Here is a 26,822-nt window from a genome sequence, read left to right on the forward strand (position 1 = left end):
ATCCTCAGCAAAGAAAAGTTGGCAGAATGGGGGCGTAAACGTGCCGAAGTTGCTCAAAAACGTTACACGGCCACGCAAGAAGTTTTATTACACCCAACTCTAAACCCATGCTATCCGGCAGGTTCGAGTACCCAGCGCCTGAGCGATCGGCGGCAGCCATCTTTTATTTCTTTCAGAACGGGGCAGCCTACGGCTATTCAGAAGAAAATTCAGTTTTGTTCGGCATATTAATGCATCTTTAATGCGTACGCGTCACTTCGACGCGGTGAGTTTTTGCGGTTTTGTGACGTCGCGTGACAGGCAGGTGAAGTGGCTGCAGCCCGAAAACTTTTCACCAATAGCCCAGGGCTAATGGCGAAAAGGCGTGGAATAAAAAAAATAACAATTTTTCTTTTGTTCGGTCAAATCAAGCATAATCAGTGTGTACACGTCATATCAGATAGGGCGCTATCGCGGTTTTCGTGACGTCGCGTGACAGACAGGTGAAGTAGGGGTGGTCCAAACATGTTTTTCACCAATCGCGGAGGGCTGATTGCAGAATTGGAATAGAAAAGTTTGGAATAAGTTTACGTTATAGCGCCCCTGTATTAAAAAGAAGAAAACAAGAACATCTTATTCCTTATGTATACATAGCACTTCAAGGTGCTTCTTATCTCATGCAACAAACGGCATCCATAGTGAAATCTTACGTTTGCGTGGCACGACGCGCTAATAGAGAGGCTGCAGAGGTGCCGAGCATATTTCACCCTTCATTGCGTTTATTTCCTACTCGACGCCAAATCGTGCAAGATATTTTTTGCACAAAACAGATTACCGATGCCGGAAAGTGAACGGGGTGAGATTTCAGCAAACCGAAGGTGTGTGTGCTTTTTTATATATCTATATATTTTGTCGCCCAAACTCAAAAGAGCAGAACAGAAGAGAGTTTGAGCATACTTATATAACGAGTGGGCAAAGATTTGCACGGAAGGAAACTGAACTAGTATAATTAAGGTATATTATCTTTTTTTTTTTTATGCCCACGCATTGATGGACTGGGTGTGGGCGCAATGTTGGCTCCCAGATAGGATCATAGGACAAAGGACGTTGGGGTCGGACTCTCGGAGCAGTCGCGGTAGCAAACGCAGTGAATGGGTCGGAGTCTCTTCAAGAGACATAAAGTAGGGATATCAGTTAGTTGAGGGTGAAACATAGATGGCTCTCCCAACCCAACGAGCACTGTAGAAGATACGTGTAGGCATGGCAGATGATACAACATTAGAAATGGTACACATGAATGAACGTATTATATACAGTTGGACAATTCGGATTGATGAGGAGGTTCACAGCGCGTCGGCGGGTTACCATTAGCGAAAGAGAGTTTAGAACGAGACAGGCATACGGTGACCAGAGGCGCAGTGACATTAACGATGATGGGCTCTTTTTTTTCGAACACGGCGGTTCTACTTCCGGGGCCGGTCTCGTCGGTGGCTGGGGTTCCCGAGATTTGCTCGGCGGTGGTTTCCCCCAACGAGCAGACCGAGGAGGTCGGCCGCTGCTGTCCTCATTTTTTAAAGCTTTATAGTGTGCCGACAGGGTAACGGCTTCGGAGCGCCCACGGAGACTCTGGCGGCCTCAGGGGCAGAGTGGGGGTCCTAACCGCGCGCACCCACGCACACACACACAAGTGCACAACAAAAACAACGACACGCTACTGCTTAAGTTCTGCGCGCGGCAGCCATGTTGAAGCCGAGAGAAAAAGAAAAATAACGAATAGACAAAACAGTCTCGAGACCTCCGCTGTGTATGCAGTTGGGGTGACTCTGCACCTAAGAAAATAAAACGCAACCAATGAAAGAGGCACGTAGGCTCACACTTTCTGCCTTGCCCGGGGTCACTTTGAAGCCGCTAAATAAGAACAACAACCAACGCGCAAAACAGTCTTGAGATTTTGGCTCTAGTTTGGGCGACCTTGCGTCGGAGAAAATAAGACGGAAACAAAACGAAAGGCACGTTAGCGCTCTCTCGTGTTCGCTGTGTTTGACGTAACAAAAGAAACAAGAAGAAGCGATAGAGTGCATAAGGACGCATTAATGTACTGGCATTCAAGAAAAATGCAGGGCTACCGCCGGTTTCATGAGTGTCAAATATAGGTGAGTGTATTAGCATGGTATTTTCATGTATGTGAAACCTAGTATTTCCCATTGCGTCGCTTCAAAGCTGTATATTCACGAAGTATACCATGCCCACTTGCCATGATCTTCACAGAGACACTATAGCGGCATTAAAATGAAATAAATACAGAAATCGCCATGACGAAGTGCTGCCACGTACGTAGTGACCGATGCCGCTTGTAACCGTAAAATTTCTTAGTAATTTGCAAATAAAAAATATTTAGAAACGTTACGTTAAAAAAAAAAAGAAAACAGAAAGGAAAACACGGTGCACTGAAATACAGCTAACAACTTCAGCCATATTGTGATCATCATGGGAGAACGTTAGTACCGGAGTTTGGCGTGTGTATCCGCGGCATGCATTATTACGGGACTTTCTGTGCCGATTTAAAATTATATCATTGCACTTTAAATCACTAACATCTCATTCGCGATTCTGTCGGTACTAAATCGCATTATTTTCGTATACACCATAATCTCGTGGCACGTCTTTTTTTTGGTGGGGGGAGGGGGGAGGGGGGGTCTGGTTGCCGGGCCCTATTAAACTCGCACAACCTTGCCAATTACAGCTGATTCCCAGCCGCATATATATTAGGCTTTGTCGGGTCAAGCCTCTTCAAATATTCCATATGCTGCGGTGGAATATGACGCTGCCTATTAACAATGAAATATGAACAGCCGCCGTTAGATGTAGGTCCGAGCACCGCGTCAAGGCTTTGCGGGAGGAAAGTGGCGTAAAGAGAAATTTGAAAACGTTCTGGAAGAATTCTTGGCCTCTTTTCTTTCCTCTCTCTCTCTATTTTTTTTTTTTTCGAGGATGAATGTCGTCGCGAGAGGGCCGGCGTGAACGTTAGAAGCATAAATTTTTGGCTGAACGACGAGAAAATCTCCAGCGACATTAGGACAGAGAACGTCACAAACCGCGCGGCACCCATCTTTTTCTTTGCGCCGAAGAGCAAAACGAACGATTCCGTTGTTCGTCCACCCGTGCCGTTCTGGCGTCCTGCAGCTGAGTATGAGGTAGTGGGTTGGGTCCCTACAGCTGCAGCGGCCGAATTTCCCCCGTTACAGCGCCGAAAGTTTCCAGTTCAGGGTTTCACTTGCATGCACGAGAATACATGCGACAACGGTATGTCCATTTGGCGTTTGCAGTATTTTACTGACACTTAATTGCTCCTTTGAGAATTCAGCTATTTTCTTTCTCTCTCTTTAGTTTTTCCGTTTCCCGTTTCCTGATTATGTAGCTGCTTTCGCGAGTTTTTTTTTGTGTGTGTGTGGCTTATTTCCTACTACTAATTAAGCCTTTTTAAGTGAATAATATCGTTTGCCTGTACCTTATTATTACTTTTTTCTACATATACCGTAATACACTGCCTTGGTGTTCAGTGTTAGACAGGCACGAACAATCTCATCAGCTAATAAAAGTGAACGAAAATTGTTTAACTGTTTTACAGCATTGGCTTCTAAATTCGGTGCTCGAGTATGTCACAGAGTCAAATCTGCAGGAAAGGGAGAAAGTGCAATTGGGTCATTTTTTTTTTGTGCTTCTACGTCGTGAGAGGTTATGCAATGAACAGCGACAATGCAAATTAATTGTTCATTTGAATGCTAACAATTCCGTTACCGAAACAGCACAGGGAAATTCCTGTTATAGTGATTGTATTTCCTCGGTGGATAAGCCGTAGTAGGTTGTAAAGACAGCAAAAATGTAATGAGATCCTTGTAGTATGCGCAGCTGCATTGTGCCTGCAGACCATCTCCCGCCGCCTCGTTTGGCATGTGGGCTGATGTTCAGAAAGCCTGAGATCGCATTTCCTGCTGACTGGATGTGACATGCCTGCGACGGACAACTTCCGATCCGAGCGGCCCGGATCGAGTAACCCGAGCATTGCGAAATGCGCTGCTCCGACAAAGCGTCGTCCACATGGCGCATGTGTGTACTGTCCGCGAAAGCGTTGTACTGGATGACGCGGGGCGCGGCTTCTTATTATTGTTGTTATTTCGCCGCATGAAAGTTGCCGATGCCACGACGCGGGCATTGCTAATTTTGTAATATATTCAAACAGTATGCCATCTTCGCTGTAGGCGTTTGTGGAGATACGCCCTAAAGTAGCCACGGCCTTCGAACCGCTCTTTCTAGCCGCCCCATACACGCACGCGCTCGTAAATTACAAGCAGTGCGAGAGAGTGAACGGCCCCTCGCAAGCACACCATCACACACCCGATAGCAGATGAGGAGACGGTCCCCGGTTTCTGGTAACGTCATAAACCACGTGACACTTGCAGGTCGGTCGCCAGCGCGCCCGCGCGGATTTTCCCGCCGGCTTTCCCTGCTCCGGAGTCGTCGAGCGGTCGGCGGGCGTTGAGCGCGGCAGGCCCCGGCAGCTGTGTGGGTTGTGTCGTGTGCGGTCGGTGCAGCCCCTTGCGAGCTCTGAGGCGTCACACACACCGGGCGATTTCCCTTTCGGCCGAGGTCCCTTTTTCGACTTTGGTGTTTGTGTCGTCTCGAAGCTTGCCGTCTGCATCCTCCTCATGAGAACGCATCCACCTGGGGCTCCGTCCGTCGTTCTCCGCTCGGACTGCTTGGGTACGGGCCGCCACGGATGCAAACATGGAGCCGTCTGACCGTCTGTTGCTCGAGCTTGGAGCTATTTCCACCGCAGTCCGCTTCTCTGCCTGACACGCGTACATTGGACCACGAGATTCTAAACTAACCACAAACCCTGTCGGAACTCGCTGGCGTGGAGTTACTTTTCCGGGAAAATCAGCAGTAGCTAACGATGCGCGAGGACGTCGTCAGACCTTCCGTCGCCCCTCAGTGACTATCGTGGACTTCAACGCGTTTCATCGTATACGTGGTGGCTCGAGGCTGGAAAAATGCGCAAGGTGAGAATATATGTGTTCAATGTATTGTTTCGCTCCGACATACGTAAGTGTGCCGTGGATGTGCAGAGATCTTTTGAGAAACACGAAAAAAAGAAAAAGAAAGAAAACGCTTGAAAGCTACAGCCCTGACTGTTCTCTTTGAATGCGTTGTGTGTGCCTTCACATAGTTACCACAACGCAATAGGGGTTCGTTGTTTGGGATTATATGGCAAACATGAAAGTTTTCGTGTAATTTTCGTGTAACAAGTTTATTTGCAGCCGGACGACGCTTTTGTTTTTGTGCTTCGTCAGTGTTTAGCGTGACACAATGATTCAGTAAGCGAGTGTAATGCTGCCTACGTATGTATATCACTTGTTACGACGAATTGTGTCAAATCTCGTGTTACGCTGCGACTCGCATGCCTGAAGTGTGAGCAAGCGAAAAGTGAAGCCAGTGGACTGCTTGTTTTCCCTCGCCACCCAAGCGATCGATGCTCGTGTGGTAAAGCCGCGGTGTTACGGCGTGTATGCCCTGACATGTCCGATTTGCATGGCTTGCCCACGGTTCACATTTTAACGTTACTTGTTCTCCTTAGTATTTAGTACACCGACGTATTATCGACCACTGTCGCTTTGATCCTCCGTGTCATTCGTACCGCCAGCTCGTCCTAGCGAGTGTCATTTGTGGTGGCAACGTTTTTCACGCGGTTTTCAGCCACTCGTGAACAACGGTGCCATGCCGTGTTAGTAGTAATTACCATGCAGACATATTGCGAATTTGTGCGAGTTTCTTCTGCGAGCGAAGTCCGTGTTAAAAAGTGGTGTGGCCGCCTTCTGTTCAATGAGTGTCAGGCGGGAAATAGTGCGCATGTTGTGACGTTTGCATACTCAAGGGCCGCCTTTGCACATGTCCTTAGTGTCAGTACGATCACGAGCCAAGTGACTTTGTTTGTTGGTTTTGTTTTTTCAACTGAAGCCGAGGCGCGTTGCTCAATTCCTCAATTTCTTTTCTTCATGATAGCTCGTTTTGCATTACATCTATTTGCATTTTAGCTCGCTTCAAACCATTGATTCGAAACTTTAGGTCGAGTTTTAAATGGGAGAGGATCGACTGCATAGGCTGCAATGCCGAAGCACCAGGGGCCATCACAGAGGTTCTGAAGAGATCAACGTCTTGCCCAGTAATTTTTACTGTTTTTCCTAAAGAGATTACGCTAACCAACATGCTTGAGTCACTTCGAGAGACGAATTTCTTATGCGAGAAGAAGACCGTAAAACGTGGAGCGGGAGACGAATGCACAGTCCAGGGGCCATAAAGATTGCGTAGGTCCTTCAATCCCTGTCGCCACTGGTTATAAAATCCGAGCGTGACTTCCGACTGTGTATTCGAGTCGCCTGCCGTGCTCAGTACTTCCCTCGCGCGCTGATCGTTACTGGTGAAGCGAGAAAACAAAATAAGTAAAGCACATTTACTCGGTTTGGTATTCCGTGTGAATAACACGATATTATGTTGGAGTGACGTCACGGACGGCAGTAACTTCTTTCAAAGGTCACTGCCAGTGGAATGACATCTTTGACATTTTTCTGTTTTTTTTTGTGCAAGGTGTATCATGCCGGTTGTATATAGTTAATTGAAATCTAAGTACAATGTATAGCCGTCGGTAGGAGGCTATTACCTGTTCTGGTGCAACGACCCTTTCCGTCCCACTTGCCGTCACATTTTTTAAAATATGTTCCTCCGTCCAAACGTACCACGTCAGTTGTACTGCACAGCCAACAACCCATTGTTTGCGGCGTGAAGCTGCGAATGGCGTGGTTGCGAGCGAACCGCGGCGCTTTTGAGCGCCCCGAATGAGGAACCACGGCTTCGAATTGAGGCCGCGCAATCCTCCTGCTCGTCGCTCGACTCAGCTCGTCGCCTCGCACGAAACGAGGCATTTCCGGCCCTCGGCGGCCGCCGAGCAACTGAAGCCAGAGTAGAGTCTGTCTGCCTCTTGTTCTCGACACACGTTGAGCTACATTCGCCTTTCCAAAAGTCGCGTCTGTTTTGCTCGCACGTGATGGCAAACTTTACCTTCATCGAAAAGATTGTCGGAGTTGCAGTTGACAGGTGGAACTTACGCCTTCCTTTCCCTTCATGAATGTTTCCCATCAGGAGCTTATCCTCTGTGTCGCGGCAGGTGGTCCTATACTTGTTTTCGATTTTTTTTTTGCTTTTCTTTTATGCCTTGTTGTATACGACCAGAAAAACAGCTTGCGCAGATCGCCCTTCTGACCAGCGCTGCCGCCGCAACGAACAGCTGCGCCATTTGTTTGCGAATTTGCATCGGTGCAGCGTCGTCTCATCTGCCCGGAATGTAATGGCGTCCACCAGGCGAGCGCGTATTAATGCCGGGTGCCAAGATCGCCCGTGGCGCCCCAAGAAGGGATCCCAGTCGCGTGGCGGGGTGAGGGGCGGCCGCATAGTTGGCCTACCCTCGTGGCGACCCCGTCGGCCGACTCGGCTGTCATCCGATCCACGCCGCGGGCGCGCGCGACGACAGCCGCAGGCCCGTTCCGGCGACCTTGCTCGATCTTGTCGTCGTACGTCACATCAGTGACCGCGAGAAAAAGTATACCAGCGCATTTCCGGAGCTCGACCTCAAGGATGGGCTTGGATTACAAGGCTTGGGCACAGACTCGACGTTCTTAGCGGGCAAACTGACTGCACACGAACCGTCTGACCACTAGCGGAGAGGCTAGTTGTGCAGACAGTTTCACTAATCGAATTACGTGGCGTTTGACTTAGCGGAAGAAGCAAAAGCCAATGTTGTTTTGGGGATCCCAGTGCTTTTCGTGCGTCTCACGGTCGCTACCTCAGTTCTCCCTGTCGGAAATTACTCATATGTCCCATGTAACTCTCACATCCAATGATCCCCTACGACATATACGGACACGTGCGGGTTTCTATATGGGATTATTGGATATGGGGTTTATGGAAAATGCGTACGGGTCGATTGGGCTGGCTCGAGGTTTTGGGCTCGTTATGGGCTGGTACTGGCACATTCCAGAAAATTGGATATAATCGCCGGTCCTGTCTGTCTGAGGAAAGACTGCGTGTGCAGCCGTTATCTATTTTTTTGCGCCCCGTCGATGCTTTAATTCTTGCGCGGGACCGACGCAGTCGCGGTCATGGTGTGCCTAGGTGCCGGTGCGTTATCGAGGCACTCGCGGTGGCATGTAAAAGCATTCAGCCATCAAATGCGCCTGCTGCTCTACCACAGACCCGGCCGAACGTCTAGCAGCTCGGTTGACGCAAGACGCTTTCGAAAAAGAAGTGACCGCCAACCGATAGAGATATAACTATTCGGTAAGTGGGCTCTTCATGTTAGAACCCTGTTGTACACGCAAGGCACTGGCAAGCTTAATATCGTGAAGATCGCGAAGATATGCCACTGGTCGGTTGGTGGACTGGTGCGGCGGTGTTGCCAGAGGTGGGACCGCCATTTTTTCATGTCTGGTAGCGGCTGTGGCAACGCATGTATATATAGGCTGGTTGACGAGTGTATACGCATAGAAGTTTTATCGCCGCTGTTGTTGTTGTTGGTGCGGGAGAGCTGCTTTGAAGCATAGTAGAAAAAAAAAAAAAAAACTTACGAAGTGCACTACGGGCGTCTTAACGTGACGCTGAAGAGGAATATTCAATGAAGTTGTATCGGTAAATTACCTTTTACTGCTTGGTGCAAGAGGGAAACTGTGATACGAGGCTCGGTATAATAATGCCAGGAAACGCGGGAAAACGGAACACGGGTGGCGACGCCGTCCTAATGCTCTCCCACCAGCGCCCGGTGGCGTCATTAATTTCGACATTGTCTGTACTCTGTCGCAGTTAACCCCCCGCCGCGGTAGCCCAAGGCGTTGCGCTGCTGGGCTTTCGAGCTTGCTTGTTCGACTTAGGTGCACGTTAAAAATATCCAGGTGAACAAAATTAATCCAGTGTCGTCCACTATGGCGTGCCTCATAATCGGATCGTGGTTGTGGCACGTATAAAACCCCAGAATTTAATTTCCTCTTTTTCTAGTCAATTGTCTGTCGTTAAGGGGAGACTACATGCACTCTAGAGGAAGCGAAGAATCAACGTAGCGAAGTGTCTACAACTTTTCCTGTGCGCCGGAGCGGCACAACACGAGAATTACTTTGAAATCTGTAACGCCACGCTGACGTACCGGCGCTGAGTCGGTGCTTGCTACCTCGCTTCGCGTTTTTCCGACTCGCGCAGCGAATAAATATTGGCCTCTGCAGTGGTCCAATGCGACAGCATCCGCTGCTTGTCACTGTGTGACGTGGCCGCCTCCGCCATTCGCAGTTGTCGAACGTCATTTCATTGTGCTGCGGTCGATTCGAGTTGACAGCTAACGTTCCGTCATGGCGGTCCGAGTTGCCTCGGAAATACCTTCGCGCTCTGCGCGCCAAGTACCGTCACGGTGCATTTGCTTACGACACTGTCATGGCTTCACTAGGCATGCAGTGAGGAGTATATGAGGCTCAGAAAATGGCCCAACGTTTGTGCTTAGTGTCTGAGGCCATGAAAGTGCGAGACAAACTTGCTTGTTGACGTGAACTCGCCGCGGCGATTGCACGCTTAATTGCAAATGATATGATTTCTAGGAGCTCCATATAACGATGTGTTTGTGCTTTTGGATCGTGGGCGACGTCGTTGGCGGGTTGCTTATCGCATCTGCTACTCTACGAGGTGTTTTCTACCAGAAGAGGTTGGCTCCACAAATGCACAAAGGCCTGTTGAGAGGAGCCCGTGTAATCAACATGGTCTGGTTTGTTGGGAGACAGGGGAAGATAACAGGCGAACATCATTAGGCTCGGTGGGCCCATACCGTCCTGTCTCGCTGGTCATATGACGTCACTGACACAGTCTATCGAGTTTCTACATATTGCACGGGCTCCATGGCTCTACATTTCCCGGATGAATATCGCTGTAGATATTGACAATGCATTTCCTCCGTGCCTTTCAGTATTCACTTATTTGTTTTGCCTCACTGAATCCATTTAGTAACGTGTCGGTGGTCGCCAGAGCACTCCGCTCAAACACGTTCGCTTTCTGCAACTTGTGGCGCCCGTTCTGGCGCTGCTTGGGGCTGGGGCTTCACTGAAGGCGGAGCGAAAGTAAAGCGTGCGCCCTGCAAACAGCGCTGCGGGAGGCGCTGCAGGAAACTGCAGAAGGCGCCGCACCGCTGTGCGTAGGACGTGGGCTAACGACCGACTCCGTGGCAGGGCCCATATGCGGCGGGTGACCACGAACGCGGGTGGTTCGGAGCCGGCGGCGTCGGCCCCTCCCCCGCGTGCACCTGTCGCGGTAGTGGGCGAACTCCGGGTCGGGAACCGCGGGCCGCCTCCCGAAATACGCGAGACGGCCGGTCGGGTCTCGACAGCGCCGAGGCCAAGGTGGTTCCGCGCCGGGGCTCCATATTTGAGTGCAGCGGCGGTGTCCCCGGCCGCTGGAGCCGGGCCAGCGGCGGGGCCCCGGCGGCCTTGTCGCGGCTGGCCTTCCTGCGCCCCCCGCCGTGGCCGCCGAGCTGGGAGGGGGGGAAGTGCTCGCCTGCTGCGGCGGAGACGCCGGGGAAGGCGTTTGCGAGCGCGCGTGTGCGGCGGACGCCCGTGTGCGCCGACGGCGTCTTCCGCGCCGCGGGCAGAGGAGGACGGCGCCGAGCAAGTCGCCGAGAGTTGCCGGCCGAGCTTTCGTCCTCCTTGCCACTGCACATATGCAGGCTACCTCTCGTTTAGCCATGCGACACGGGTTTCTTTCGATTTTTTTTTCTCTCTCTCTTTAATACCGACACTGGTCAATTTATTGTGCATTCAGTAGACGCCATTTGTTTCTCGCGGAACGAAACCTCGGTGTGCCTGCATGGTGCAGGTAAGCGTGCGTGCGCTACGAGATCGCCGAGTTAAGTGCTGGCTAAAAAGTGGGCAGACTCTCTCGGCTATCGTCTGCCCTGCGACGAAGCCGCGTGGCAGTGCTGCAGCCGTTCGTGTCTATATGCAGTGTTTCTTTCGCGTGTTGCCGCAGGCGGCGCGCAGTGTAGGTATGCTGCCCACCGAGGGCCAGGCTTCTTCCTGGTCGATCATATATGGCCCAATATCCTCACCTTTGTGTTCGCTCCACTTTGTTTCCGAAGAGAAAGGAGATTACAAATAAGCACTTTTTGCGCAAGTTAATGCACGCACCGCTGCACCCAGGTACTCGTGTTAAGACAAATGTAGGGGACAGCGAAAACAGATGCAAACGGACAGCTGTGCGCTTGACGCGTGCGCCCTTGGCTTTGCACCGTGAGCGCCCCGCACGCGACAGCATTCTGTCGCTGTCGTTCCCCTTTCGGAGCGTTGTGGACGTGTGAGCGGCCAGAGGCTCTCTCTCCGGCCGACCTCTGCGCCACCTTGTTCTGCATGCTGGACACGAGCGCGCTGCAGGTCCGACTGCCTGTCGCGACGGCCGCCTTTCTATGGGTGCGGAACGTGAAACAGTCGTGGTACTCAGATTATGGAGCACGTTACAAAAAACTCCAGATGGCCAAAAGCAATCCCCAGTTCTTCGTTACACCGCGTGTCTAAGCAGACATTCAACCCCATCCGTCAGCGAAATCCGTCTTGCCACGTAACGTTTCTTCAGAATAAAAAGCAGAAACAGCGCGACACAGGACGATCGAGTATAGAGCACAGGACAGAGCGCTGTTCACCCACCAGCCCCTTTGAACACACTGCAAATGCTTCCTATTTCTATGCGCTGGCATGCCACTGCCTCCCTCCGGTTCGAGTGTCATCTGCGGGTACTCGACCGGTTATCGTTAATCCTGGCTTCACCGCAATGTATAGACGAATTTAACCGGAGCTGTTCGTTGCGTTATCATTGCATCCATTTCAACCTTTCTTCTCTCTCTGACTCTCTGATCCAGTGTACGGCATGTTACAGCATGTCGTGTACTTAAGGGAGATGTGAAATGTTCTAAGTAGCCTGTCTTTTGTCTTTTTCTTGAAAACTTAGGTTCGGCAATTTTACCTTTACTTGCCAAATAAGCAAATAAGGGTGATATTTCGACTACAAGGCGGGGGACGGCGTGTCTATTACTTATAGGTGCATGCATGCAGTTAATATAGAAACACGACCTTATTTAATCGCGCTTGAGTGCTGCCTTGTTGACGTGGCGGCAGAAGATACAGTTTAATGGGGAAAAAAATGTACAAACGCGTTTGTTATTGTAACCTGCAGTCATCAATTCGTATTGCAGAACAAAACGGCAACAAGGCGCACGTTTTTTGTCGTGACGTCTGTTTCGCCTGTATTCACGTGCTTTCTTCTCGTTGTGCAAGCTAACTGCTTTTCTTTTTTTTTCTTTCTTGCTCCCGCCGATCCCTTTCCTTTCTTTCTTCTTCTTTTTACCCAACATTTTGCTCATTTAACATTGTGACATGATAACGAGAGTGTTTACCTTGTTACCTGTTCCCTTGACAGTGCACAGAGTGCAATTACTTGTTCGTGTTTTCAATGTACTATCATATTTGTTCTTTCAAGTAAGACGGATTTCCATCAGAGCGATATTCTAAATGCGTTGAACACTATCTCATTTTTAACTTGAACTTTTCATTGAAAAAGTATCAGTTTTTTATTGCACTATGTGGCGCTGTATGTAGGATCAATATAAGTTGTCGCTGAAGATGTACGCAAAAGAATTGCATGCTAAAACGCGTGCGCGATATATGACACTATTCTGGCATTGCACGCAACATTCAAGCAAGTCGTACAAAAGCTAAATAAACGTTGCCCGGTTTTATAACCCAAGGGCCGCGATAGTCATATAACCGAGCAAAGCGAAGAGAATTCTAGTTCCGCGCACTGGTGGCAGAGCTACCGGAATTCGCTGCATGTACTGCATGAATCGTCTGCATGTACTCGTGCGGGAGTCTCTGTTCCCTACTAAGATGTCGAAGTATGCAAATGCATTGGCATCAGTAGCAGTGACAAGAAAACAGCCCTATCGGCGCGACACAAAGGAGCAACAGAGCAGCGGTTACGCATTTACGACGACTGCAGTGCCACGAAATCCGTACTACTTTACCGGTTTTAGTAGTAACAACAATTTCCAAATACCATCCAAATCTTGGCCAGTCCCCCGTAGTAGATGTGCGTCATCATAAGAGGAAAACCATCGATCCAAACCGTAATCTCATGCATCTGTCCGGGAAGCGCACTTCGTCTGCACCGCCAGCTCCATGCATTGCATATCGCACTTAGCGGGTGCATGTCTCAGAGAAAGGAAGAGAGCTTGCAACCAGCAGGCTTCGGGCACGGGGGGGTATTAATGGCGAACAACGGACGAACTATTATTCTGGTTCTCCTTCCTGGTTTGCTGCCGCCATGCACCGGTGTAGTTGGCGTGCATGTACGTGTATACGTCTTGCCACAGCCCGGTTGGCGCAAGTTACATGACGTAACTCAAGTTACACGTTCATCGTACAAATTAGCAGCCCTTCATGTTTACATCAACTTCCGGCTGCATTTTAACAAGCCACGAACGAGACTTTCCTGCGCCTGTACTTAGCTGACTTCAGCGCATAGGTTTGGTCCATCCTCACGTTCGCTGCCGTAAATGGCAACCGTACATCGATTGCGCCACCACAGCCACCGCCGTTTTGTGTGGAAGTATGGCGAGTATACACAGCGCGTAGTCTCGATTGCGAAAAACGTATACTATACGTGGCATAAAATTTTAAGACGCCTGCAGGCACGCGTGTGGGCTTGTGGCGCGCGACGTTCAGGCGCGCGAGAAAGTTATCGAGGCTTCAGTTTCTCGCGACAATATCACTTGCACTGTGATATTGTGCGGCAGCCCCGCAATATCGAACTTGCACTCTGTCTTTCTTGGTCATCGATGGGGTGTTTAATGGCAGTAACAAATTGCAATCGGGTATATTGTTCCTCCTTTACTTGAGCTTTGCCTGCAGAGACGGCATCGTTTACTTTTGCGTGGCTCCTCTTGGGACGGCGACGGTCTTCCGGCTCGGCCGCCGTAAACGACAACCAACAAAAGTTCGCTCGACACTTGCCTATATAGGCGACAGCCGGTTAGAATCCGCCGGTGGTCCGCATGAAAAAATTATGACGCCTCCTATATCCTCTGGGATTTGCGCGCGAAGGAACCGTGCAGCGGGCGTTGTCAGTTTTTCAAAGAGTTGCTCTATTTATTGTGCAGTATATATATATATATATATATATATATATATGAGATAGAGAAAGTGCTTCTCAAAGCCCTGTACGCAGTGCCTTCACTCTTAACCAAGGGATCTGTGGACTCGAAGGCTGCCGTTTGATCCATCGTGTTTATTTTACGCCGACGCGCTTCTCCCTTGGATTTCGAATCTTGCGTCGGTCACGGAAGCCCAACCTCGGGGCTCATATATACGCTGCCTCGCGTTTCCGAGACGCTCTCTAGAACCTTGGCGGCGAGCGAAAGGCATTTGTGTGCACCCTGGGCTGAAGTTGTTTTGCGATATAGTGTAGTTCTTTCTTGACGCCAATCGAGCGAGCTTTTGGACAGAATGCCGCGCCCGACGTGGCGCTGCTGCTTGCCGCCAAGTATAATGAGCCCGCCCGATAAGAGTCGCGCACTGTTTCTTTACATCGCGGAGGAGGAGTGCGCTGCCCGCATACGTTGGTGCACGTAAACACGCGCCTGTAAAGCCGGATCCCGTCTATAGTGCGCGTCGACCTCTCTGTGTGAAACTGCGGGAACATTCCGGCCGCAGGTTTCACAAAGAATTAGCAAAACTCTGCGCAGAGACAGACGCACACGTCGCAATGTATAAACAGGTTCTCGCAATACACTGAGATGGTTCGCCCAAATTAAGTGTCCTAATGCTCTCCGAAATATGCAGAGCGTGCGGATGACCTATGAATGCGATTCATTTTGACTGCCTTTTCAAAGGTTGGAACGAATCTACGGTGGATAGTAAAAGACGGCTAAAGGGGGTGATCGAGTGATTATAAGGTGTGAAAAACATGAGTGCATTTCAGTATTACTACGATTCGATGTTTTGTCAGGAATCGCGGATACTATATATGCCGAGAATAAACGCAGCAGACAGGTAAAGAAGAGCATGTGATTGGTGGACACCAGCCAGAACGACATTTCAAATGTGATGGTAGTAAAATCCATCCATCCATAGATTGAATCGAGGTGTGGAGTACTCTCGCATGTCAATATGAAACTCTATGGAATGTCGAACGGAGGAAACGATATATAGAATACGGATTTCGGACAGATTTCGCATTTACGTTGGCCCATTTCGCTGAACGATGCGGCGAAATCTTGGTGGCGCCGCACAGATGTCTCGGGTGGGCGCGCACACCTCGTTGCCCCAATTATACACCGCGCAGCGTTATCTCGTGTAAGTGTACGTGTGACGCGCGTAAATTGATGTCAGGTACATATGTCACGGAGCCCTACTTGGCTCCAGTGAACAAACTGCGGCCTCCCCGCCCCTTTGAACGCCGTCGCGTGCGACGCCTGACAGAATGGCTGTTTGCGTGACTCCCTCCCGCCTTGCCCAGGGGCGACCCCCATCGTACGCTCTCGTGTTCTTCATGCGCTTCCGTTCCAGCCTTAATTGAGCCGCCGGCACGGAACATGTACAAAAGGCTCAAATAGTATGGTACTCTAAGTAGTAGTAGTAGTAGTAGTAGTAGTAGTAGTAGTAATTGGTTGTTTATTTTTGCAATATGAAAAAAATGGAAATAAGGAAATTACTGCTGGCCGCATCGTAACTGCCTAATGTCATCGTAACTGCGATGTCACTTGGTGACATCGGAACGGCAGTCAGTAGTGGGGGTGGGTTTGAGGGAAGGGACAGTGAGAGAGGATAGACTAGGACGAAGGAAGCCACTTTGGTGTACATTGTGGTAAGAAAAAAGTAAACAAATATATAACTAAATCAAAGCGACTGTAAGTAATGCAAGCAGGCGTTTCTTTACTGAGAGGAGAAATATTGCATTCCCTTTGACGCGCACTGTTATGGGGCAATACAAAACGTAGGTTACTTATTGTTCATGCTACTTTTATTTGACAGTGCATACGTGGTGATCAATTACCAAAATTGGAGTGTGTTTAGGTGCGTTCTTGCATGGTGCCGCCTAGAGCACTGCACCGGCCGAATTTTAGAGCAAAGCTTTTAGGCGCCAGTTCCTCAGGCGCCAGCGTAACCGAGCGAACGAGCACAGCGAAAGATGAAAGCGAACGCGGAGCGCAGTGGGGCATGAAAGACGCGCGGAGGAAAGCGGGGAGCAGGGTAACGCGCAACATTAGGCGACCGTGCCTGCGGCGAGCGTAGGCGCCGGCGTAACCGAGCGAACAAGCTCAGCGAAAGATGAAAGCGAACGCGGAGCGCAGCGGGGCATGAAAGCCGCGCCGAGGAAAGCGGGGAGCAGGGTACAGGGCAAAATTAGGCGACCGTTCCTGCGGCCAGCGTAGGCGCCGGCGTAACCGAGCGAACGAGCACAGCGAAAGATGAAAGCGAACGCGGAGCGCAGTGGGGGATGAAAGGCGCGCGCAGGAAAGCGGGGAGCAGGGTACAGGGCAAAATTAGGCGACCGTTCCTGCGGCCAGCGTAGGCGCCGGCGTAACCGAGCGAACGAGCACAGCGAAAGATGAAAGCGAACGCGGAGCGCAGTGGGGGATGAAAGGCGCGCGCAGGAAAGCGGGGAGCAGGGTACAGGGCAAAATTAGGCGACCGTTCCTGCGGCCAGCGTAGGCGCCGGCGTAACCGAGCGAACGAGCACAGCGAAAGATGAAAGCGAACGCGGAGCGCAGTGGGGGATGAAAGGCGCGCGCAGGAAAGCGGGGAGCAGGGTACAGGGCAAAATTAGGCGACCGTTCCTGCGGCCAGCGTAGGCGCCGGCGTAACCGAGCGAACGAGCACAGCGAAAGATGAAAGCGAACGCGGAGCGCAGTGGGGGATGAAAGGCGCGCGCAGGAAAGCGGGGAGCAGGGTACAGGGCAAAATTAGGCGACCGTTCCTGCGGCCAGCGTAGGCGCCGGCGTAACCGAGCGAACGAGCACAGCGAAAGATGAAAGCGAACGCGGAGCGCAGTGGGGGATGAAAGGCGCGCGCAGGAAAGCGGGGAGCAGGGTACAGGGCAAAATTAGGCGACCGTTCCTGCGGCCAGCGTAGGCGCCGGCGTAACCGAGCGAACGAGCACAGCGAAAGATGAAAGCGAACGCGGAGCGCAGTGGGGGATGAAAGGCGCGCGCAGGAAAGCGGGGAGCAGGGTAACGCGCAACATTAGGCGACCGTGCCTGCGGCGAGCGTAGGCGCCGGCGTAACCGAGCGAACGAGCACAGCGAAAGATGAAAGCGAACGCGGAGCGCAGCGGGGCATGAAAGGCGCGGAGGAAAGCGGGGAGCAGGGTACAGGGCAAAATTAGGCGACCATTCCTGCGGCCAGCGTAGGCGCCGGCGTAACCGAGCGAACGAGCACAGCGAAAGATGAAAGCGAACGCGGAGCGCAGTGGGGGATGAAAGGCGCGCGCAGGAAAGCGGGGAGCATGGTAACGCGCAACATTAGGCGACCGTGCCTGCGGCGAGCGTAGGCGCCGGCGTAACCGAGCGAACGAGCACAGCGAAAGATGAAAGCGAACGCGGAGCGCAGCGGGGCATGAAAGACGCGCGGGGGAAAGCGGGGAGCAGGGTACAGGGCAAAATTAGGCGACCATTCCTGCGGCCAGCGTAGGCGCCGGCGTAACCGAGCGAACGAGCACAGCGAAAGATGAAAGCGAACGCGGAGCGCAGTGGGGGATGAAAGACGCGCGGAGGAAAGCGGGGAGCAGGGTAACGCGCAACATTAGGCGACCGTGCCTGCGGCGAGCGTAGGCGCCGGCGTAACCGAGCGAACAAGCTCAGCGAAAGATGAAAGCGAACGCGGAGCGCAGCGGGGAATGAAATACGCGCGGAGGAAAGCGCGGGTGCAGGGTACAGCGCAACATTGCGGGAAGCGGAGGAGGAGGTTAAGGCGAAAGGGTGAGAAAAGCGTAGTGCGGCGACGGTGGCTACGAGATAGCGCCAGAGTAGCGCTCGTCGTCTGGAGGGGTGGTCGGCGGCGGCTGCTGTGAATCGCGTCCACGCGTCACCCATGCGCATGGCTCTCGCCATCTGCAGATTAGCGACGCAGTCGCGCCCCCCTTCACTCCGTTTGCAACGTGCCGCACGAGAGAAACTGGCTTGCGCGCGCGCCAGCCAATATATCGCGAAATGAAAACACGAATCGCGCTGCGCTCAAATTTCGCATTAGAGAGCATCGTAATCGTCGGTGACTTCCGCCCATGACTATATATTGTCACAGACAAAGCCACAAAGGAATTCGGTCGACGCTGGAGATCTCTTTATTGATCGCTGTCCTGGCACCTTCGTCGTTCTCTTCTTCTTCGAGCCACCCAACATGCCTAGCATGTGGCACCGAATTGCACCGTGTGGCTGTCAGCTGTGTCGAGGTCGTGGCATTACCCCCCTCCCTAGGAGCATCGTCTCGATGCGGAACATTGATGCACTGGAGATTGCCACGGGGATACTGTTAAGAGAGACGCAGATGGTGAGAGAGGTGCTGAGCTTTGCGTTCAGCGGCTGTTGTATAACTTCAGTCGAGAGACGTGAACGACATCGGACAGGGGTGGGCGTCGGGGACGGTGCGTGGTGCCTTCTCCTTCAGGAATCACTTCGTATGTGACGTCGCCGAGTCGTTGAACGATCCTGTAAGGTCCAAAGTAGCGGCGCAAAAGCTTCTCCGACCGACCACGCTGGCGGATCGGTGTCCACACCCATACTTTTTCACCGGGTTGATAAGTGACGTCGCGGTGACGAAGATTGTAGCGGTCGGCGTCATTTTGTTGTTGGTAGCGGATACGCATTCGTGCGAGCTGGCGCGCCTCTTCGGCGCATCGAGCAAATTCGGCAGCATCAGTGACAACATTAGAGCAGCAGGTGGGTAAAAGCATTGCGTCCAACGTTGTGACAGCTTCCCGGCCGTGCACCAAGCGAAAAGGGGTGAAGCTGTCAGCTGTCAGCTGTGTCGAGGTCGTGGCAATATGGACGGGCCCGGCCCGGGCTCGCCGTGTGTGATCTTAGTCTATACATGGCTTACAGCTGTCATTGCGCTGGCAGCGTGTTCTATAAGGCTTTACAATAAAACTACATGCAGTGAAAGAACATTGAGGACAAGTTTTCCCTACAAAGCACGTGCGTGTATACAGATAAACTGAAAAGGCCATCACAAGCAAAACCCGGGTTAAAAATGTATGTCAAAGCATCTTATTGTACACAAGTGTTCAGAACTCTCGCGTGCACTTTGTGTTGTAAACCACAACAGTTATGCGCACTAGTAAAATATGTAACAGTTTCTTCAGAAAGCGAAGCATTGACAGCGATAACGAGGTTTAGCGCCGCTCTAGCTCCTCGCACGCTGTTCTAACAGTACGCGGAGGCGACATGTCGCAACTCAGCATGCGAGAATATATACTGCTGCTGCGCTGTATGTAGGAACAACAACGTGGCAGATACCTGCCGTGTCTGCTACACAATGTCTGGCGCGAGGAATGTTGGCCACGGCGTTACATGGCATCGCACCTCGATGTCGCTCGAGACGAGACAGACGGGAAACTGGTAAAACGTTTGCCGGCGCTAGGTTTAGTTTGACGTTTACCGTCGTTTCCGTCTAGACCAGTGCATGCTTGCACCTTGCGGTGTGGTAAGCACACAGCGTCTCAGTATAGGAACCTTAATGTGTGAGCGCACAGCGCTAGTGACCGCGCTGTCTATAGAAGCCAGAACGATGTCCTGTCTACGGCAAGGCCGGTTAAGCGGAGCAAGATTCATTTTTTTTACACAGCGTGGAACAAGATGGAGCACTATAGCTACCCCGCGTCCTCGTAACATCCGGTGTGAGAGTGACTTTGCTTCGACGCTTTTGCAGCCAAACGTGGCTCTACATGCGCGGGCTATATACGCATGTGCGTCGATACCGTGACAGCACGACGGCGGCGGCGCGAGTGCCTCTTCAGTGTCCTAATTGCTGTCACATTAAAATGGATCTTGTAAATAGCTCTTGCAGCAAAAAAAAAAAAGCTTAAAATTTATTAGGTACAAAAGGCGCTCAATGTTCAAACGCGCATATTGAAACCCGGGCACGAAAATAGAAATGCACTGCCAACCAACCCGTCTAAACCCACGACGAAACAATTATCATGCATGAAGCTCGTGAATAACATTGCGAATACTGTTAATGCGGAAGCTATCTACGCGCACTGCGGTCACCATAAAGCAGTCGTCATTGGTATGGATATTGGAGTTAATTTCATTTCCCTTTTATCCTCTACTAGCTTCAACGCTAGCTAAGGAGGGAGGGTGTTTAAGGTCCGAGGTCGGCGCCCCTCGGTGTCTCGAGTGTGCGGTGGCAGCGCGAAGGATCAGAGCCGTTGTCCGGTAAAGAGACGCTTTATTCAAACGCCAAGGCGTCTGTACGGGTCCAAGCCCGAACATCCGCTCTCCTCACACAACGAAAACGTGACTCTTTAAACCCTCAGTTGCACACCATTGCACCCAATAGCACAAAAGCTTTCGTGACGGACACGACATTGCTCAAAACAGTGACACAATCTGCAACACGCAAGGGGATAGGTTTGCCGAGACACGCGTGTCATCTCACTTTCCCCTACGTTAGACTCCGAGCCACCGTGCTCCGAGTATTGGCCTTGATGTCCTCCGGCACCGGAGGCCAGGCTCTAGCTCGCACTTGTTACCATAAATTGCCCCTGTCGTTCTCCTTTACGCATCAGCCCGCGGGTTAAACATTTCCTGCCAGAAGCCGCCACGCCAGCTGCGAGAATGTTCCCACGAAGGCACGGCTATTGACGATATGTGTGCCTGACAGTGGGCTGCCCCGCCAGCGCCAAGAAAACTCGGTCACCCCGTGCAGCTGTGGGTCGGGTCGCTTGAATGCCCGGAACACCGTAATTGGAACCCTATGGCCATCGGACACAAAAGCACTCATCGGTCGCAGCCGGCTAAGTGGTCGTAAAAACATCGCCCTTTTCTCAAGGCATTCTCCAAAGGCGCGCGCGGATGCCAGACAGCCGCGTTTCGTGTCGCCCAATTTGCGTGACTACGCTTCCCCGTCTGGCGGCGAGGCCCACCCACAACAAACCACAGTAGCGACTGAGAAAGTCAACGGGACATCTGGGAAGCCCGGGGGCGTCTGGCAGTGGCTTCGAGCGCACCCCTTCCTCTTCCACGCATCCGAACGCCTCCCATTCAGCCCGAACCGTCTTCCCTTTAGTTCCGAGCGAGCGTGGGTGGCCGCGTCCCCTCTTCGCGGAGCCGACCCACGTCCTTCGTTTGCGGTAATTGGCCGATACAGCAGCGTGTGAAGTCATCCTGCGCTTCGCTGCGCTCGCATGAACTGGGCCTCACAACACCAACTCCCTATACCTCATGCTGACAGTTGGTTTATTCAGAGAATGTACACCTTTCACAATCCTGGGTTGCGTAAGCACTGGACTGCTTGGGTGCAGCGTGGGCAGTCAGTACAGCACTTAAATTTTAAAGTAAGCGCAGTGAACAAGATGCGAATAAACAAATATCACATGCAAGAGATCAATGAATGCTAATAATATTTACAGTAACCTATCCAGCGTTGCTTAGCTTGTTCGGAGAACACAGAAGATGTGGTTTGAACAAATGCAATTTAAATTGATAACTACAGTATGACAGTCGGTTTGCGTTGTGATGTACTCAAAAAAAGTGCATCGTTTGTTTCCTGTTGCGCAATAAATAAAACAAAATCGGCAAAATGACGCAATTCAAATAAAATAATTGTATCGAGAGTGATTGAATAATGCAATCGCAATGAGCGGCAGCAGCCAAGCGGTATCAAAAGCGTATTGTATCTTTTCTTTTTCTTTCGCGAGAACAAAGCTTGTTTTTTAGCAACAAATCAACAAAAATAATTATACTTTTCGACAAGGAAATCGGACAAATTAAAGCTCTTTTTGTTTGCTACTGTAATTAACCCTTTGAGGGTCGATTTTTTTCGCCACGTGCGACCACTCAGGGTCGATTTTTTTTATTGCACATTTAAATTCTTCAGAGGGAGCTATTTCGAAAAAAAATTACTGTAATTTTTCTAGGGTGACCGTAAAGTGAGAAAAAAATGTTTGGCGTTGGCATATATGGACTGTTTATTCATGAAAAACAATAAAAAATAGCAAATAAAGTTATAAGATTTTAAAAGCATTGGCGCATTGTTATACACAATGTGCACACGAGAAAAATACACAAGAAGAATGCGCACACGAAAATTTTTTGCAAGTCTCAAATGTTCCTTTTGCACTAATACTTCTCCAGCGTGTGGTAGTTCTTGAAGCATGGCTCCACGCAGAGCGGTTTGTTGCACTCAGCGCGCATGTACCTTGTGTCCTCGCGATATTTTTGCTGCCGAGTGGTGTTGGCGCAGACATGGCACCTCCTCTGGGTACTGCTTCCCTGAGCAGACGTGGGAGGCAACTTCGGAATAAAGGGCCAAAAAAGGAAACGCATGCACGGTGGCATCCTTCGTATGCGGACCCCTGTGAGCAACAACCGAGCGGGTAACAGGCGGTCACCCTTTGAGTGACAAGAACGAGATAACCATCAGTTTTGCGAGCAAAAGAAGCCGAAACCGCGTGCGGAACAAAACCGAAACTAACCGCCGCGCGCCCGCGAGCGCGCCAATGCGCGAGCGGTAGCAGACGCGCCGGAGCAAGAAAAAACTATAGAACGAAAACTGAAAGAGAGAGACGCGAGAAAAAAATTTCATGTATTCCCACATAGTAGCACCACATGCCGGGCAAGAAAAAGCTAGGAAATTAGCGCGCGTTTTAAACGTACAGACGGCGCCGTAAATATACGGCATCGACCATTTTCGGACCTGTTCGCGGCGCCGTATATTTACGGCGTCGACCCTCAATGGGTTAAGAGCCAGCTTTTCCAACAGTCTTTTGCGAGTGCCCGCGCAGTGCTCTACTGCAGCCATCGAAGTGCAGTCGCCCGAATAATTTCAGTTCGAACTTGCTATCGCCTAATTTGTATCACTCGATAGTAGGGCATCTCAGTCGCAATTAGCGCGGATGGCCAGAAGCTTTTACTTGTGCCTTGCGTTCTGCGAGAAGCACATTGTGGACTTGCTAGGATCCGAGGGGAGTTCATGCTCCGCTCTCTTTGACCTCCGGGGCAAGCTTTGCACGGACTCCGTTTCCTTGTGGTAGGCATACTTAAATGGCATCTCTTCTACCTCGTGTGCGGCCTTTGGATGGAGATGCAAAAAAGAAAAGGAGGAGGAAGGGGCGCCACGGCGAATGCAGCGCTCCAGAGCGTGCGTGGCCAACGGGTGGCTGCGCTCATTTTGCGGCCATTAGGATTGCCCAACCCGCGCGTGCCATATGCGAGGCCATCTGTCGAGCACCCCTTTCTCGTCGTCGCGGAGAGGAGGGTGCGGACGAGCGCCGCCGCCGAGGAATGCGTTGTGTCGCACACGCAGCTGCCTTTGTTTGCGCACCTACCGAATGTGCACGAGCGCCGCCGACCGTAGCGGCCAACTCGTCTCGCGCGTGCGGCGGCCTTCAACCGCGGTTCCCCGGCCAGTCGCCCGTCGAGTCGCCGACCCTCGTCAGGCGAGCCGGCGAACAAACGGTCAACTCCTGATCGCGACGCGCTTAATTCTTACGCCGGGGCGAGTTTGTGTGTGGAACAGTTATTTCGAGCACTCTCCCCCGTCGGCTGTGTGTCGTCGTGCTCGTCTGGTTGCAACGCGACGGCGGCAGCAGCAGCAGCGGGAGGGGCGCTGCTGGAGGTCGGCCGGCGGCGCCCAAGCAGCGCGGGCGTCGCCACTGTCGTCGGCATCTCCTTTGTTCCCAGCCGGCCTCGTTGCTGCTGCTGGCTGCTGCTGCTGCTCTGGCGACGATGCGATCGCCGCCGCAGCGCGCGGAAGGCGACGCTCGCGTGGGCGATTCCGGTTTCGTCCCGGAATAGGAGCGCCGGGGCTCAGCCGCAAAGGGTCCCGCTGCCCGCGAGGAGCAGGATCGACGCGGCGGTTGACTGTGCTGGGACGCTGGCGAGGCACGAAACACCGCACGGGCTCGTAGCAGAATGGTGGCATTCGCGATGGAGTAGTACCGCGCGCACATCGCGCACTGGCCTTCCGCTGCTAAACACGAGCTCTCGGGTTCAGTTCCCGGTCGCATTTTGAAGGGGATGCAAAAAAGAAAAACGCTAGTTCCAAGCATTACTATAGCAGGTCGTAAGCCTACGTGAAAGAGGTGACAGTGCAGTGCACCAAAGCCGGGCATTTTAAGTATGTCGCCTCGGTAAATAGTTTCTTTTCATAGTCGCCGCATCACCCCGTTGCTCACTGTCCCGCATCGCTTTCGCATATATGATTGCGCTCCCTCCCTCAGTGTTTTATATCGTGAGCTCGTGAATTTGTTTTCCGGATAAACCCTTTCGGCATAGACGCCGAATTACGGCATGCTTTTCGAGCCTCTTGTTTTGTCATGTTGATGTTGAGCCTTCGTCCACCCCAGTTTGTCCATCTGCGTGTTTTTAGCGGTTGAGCGTTAAAAAAAAAAAGCGTGCTTTCGCACTCTGCTAGATAATGACCGATGATATGCTGCTGTTTGCCGTGCCTGCACCTCCCTCCGCACCACCGGCGAGAGGTCTCGGCCTTGTCGCGAATTTCGTGCGCTCTTGGTTCCACTGGGTGTCCACCTGTGAGCAATGCAGCATGACAGACATTTGAAAGCGTGAAACGTGAGCTTCCTTCCGGCTCAGCGCTGCGGTTGCCCGGTTTGCATCAGGCGGGCTCATGACGAGCGTCCGATTGCTCGGCAACGTCAGCAGGAAATGCGTCATCCGATGTGTGCGAGACTATAGCTGTCCGGAGGTTCTCCTCCGCTTGTAGCTGCTGTCCTCTTTCGCAACTTTCTTTTTTTTAGATCAGTGGACTGGTCGGACCAAAGACGTTGAAGGGGACGTGCCCAGCCCTTGTGGCGGTGCAGTAGATGTCCTCAAAAGGAGTGCCTGCGGCAAATTCCACGAGTCAGTGCAGCGTGTGGTATCATCGTGTGTTAGATAAGCAGCAGATGCCACGGATCGGGAAAGAGGAAGAGAGCGTCGATGTTTGCGATCGTATCGGCGACTTCGTATCGGCGTGCGGCGCAGGTGTTTCGCTTTGAGCTTACCTTTAGTGCAGTTCGTAAATGCCTTCGTTCTCTTTAGGGAGACCAAAACGTACGAGGTCGCGCGCGTGTCTCCTTGAGCGCCGCTATGTTAATTTGCGTTAATTACGCGAAATGACCAGTGTTCTCCGCTTTTCTTGTTTTACCGCGACGACGTATGCTGCGTGTTGCCGGGACGACTTTGCCCGTCGCGATTCGAGAGCTTTCCAGGGCGCATGCATTGATTGCCGCCATTGTTGACATTTTGACTCACGCCTTCAAGCTGCTATCTCGCGCATATCTCGGTTTCGCTTCGTCCCGCCTTGTAAGGGGACAGTCAGATCGACTCAAGGTCGTTTCCTCGTTAGCGCTCGCCCGTTGTAGCGACGCACACTTTTTTTTTATTACGTACTTCCTGCTTGTACAGCTGTAGGATTGTCTTTCGGACTTCGCCGCCAGTGTAGCAGACGACGCTCAACCGGTCGCACTAAGCAGTTAGAGGTTGAGAGATAAAGAATAAATTTTAATAAAATACCGCCACAAGTCCGGAGCTTTTCAAGGGTTAATTAAGGTTCTCCGCGGTGCGAGCCGCCTGCGGGACGCGCCTTGCAAGCTTGCATTAAGACTGTCGCCGGGCGGTCCACAGCAAGTTTCACTTTCCACTCCTTGCATCACCCCGTCTTCCTCGAGGCCGTCTAATCTAACCACCTTCGAAAACACAGTATCAGCGTTGTTATTTATAATTTACCGGTCTATAATCAGTGTTGCCGTTTTAGCGATCGTGTCGCAATATGTACAGCGACTTCCGGACTCTTTATCGCTGTATTTCTTAACCGACGTTTTTTTTTTTTTTAGCGGCTTGAATGAAGCATCGGCGCCATTTTAGTAACTTCGACGTTAGGAAGTTACTTCAAGAGTGGCCTTCCATAGCGCTGTTTAATATTCAAAAGCTGTTTGTAAGCGGCCTAAAACTCGCTGTATACGGTGGACAGGCTCCGTGACCATGATAAAGCAACGGTTGCCTTCAGATTGGTAGTCTTTACATTGTGATTGTGCTTCACAGCCCAGTGCATGGTCATCGTACACTTCACATTATGCTCGTACACTTCTTTCTTTCTTTTTTTTCTTTTGTATTTCTGTTCTGATAAATCAGACTTGAATGAGTGTAAATGCTGCAGATTCTGCGGTATCACTGAGTACATGCGCACCAACCCGTAATATTTGGATAAGTCCCCCGAACAGAGCGGAGGAGGGAGGGAATGTATCCCCCGCTCAGCACCGAATGCATGCCATATATGGCTTGCATTCTTAACCCTTCAAGTGCCGCTGACGTACCGGAACGCTGCCCCGTGCGTGTCCAAACGAAACTACAGGTAGGAGACAGGCAACTAAGATAGGAATGTGATGACCGTACAAAGGGTGCATTTGCATTTTTCCCGTATCCCTACACAAAAATAAAACGTTGTGTTTGTTTTATAACATCGCGAAAGAAAAGTCGGGGTGCATCACTCCCGAAAGAAAGA

The 26,822-nt window shown here is 51.5% G+C and overlaps 1 protein-coding gene across 4 annotated transcripts in view; it reads left to right on the plus strand.

Annotated features, from left to right (window-relative positions):
- p130CAS (Serine_rich_CAS and FAT-like_CAS_C domain-containing protein p130CAS) overlaps positions 1 to 26,822 on the plus strand; it is a 97,504-nt gene that overhangs the window by 39,327 nt on the left and 31,355 nt on the right. The window contains exon 2 of one of the 4 annotated variants that reach the window (XM_065438225.1): positions 4,440 to 5,039. The exons of the other annotated variants lie outside the window; for them this stretch is intronic. Coding sequence (XP_065294297.1) covers positions 5,031 to 5,039 — 9 coding nt within the window. The 5' untranslated portion in view covers positions 4,440 to 5,030. The remainder of the gene's footprint in view (positions 1 to 4,439; positions 5,040 to 26,822) is intronic. 4 annotated transcript variants of the gene reach the window in all.

This window comes from Dermacentor albipictus, chromosome 1 (genome assembly GCF_038994185.2).
Source record: "Dermacentor albipictus isolate Rhodes 1998 colony chromosome 1, USDA_Dalb.pri_finalv2, whole genome shotgun sequence".
Taxonomy (NCBI): Eukaryota; Metazoa; Arthropoda; class Arachnida; order Ixodida; family Ixodidae; genus Dermacentor; species Dermacentor albipictus.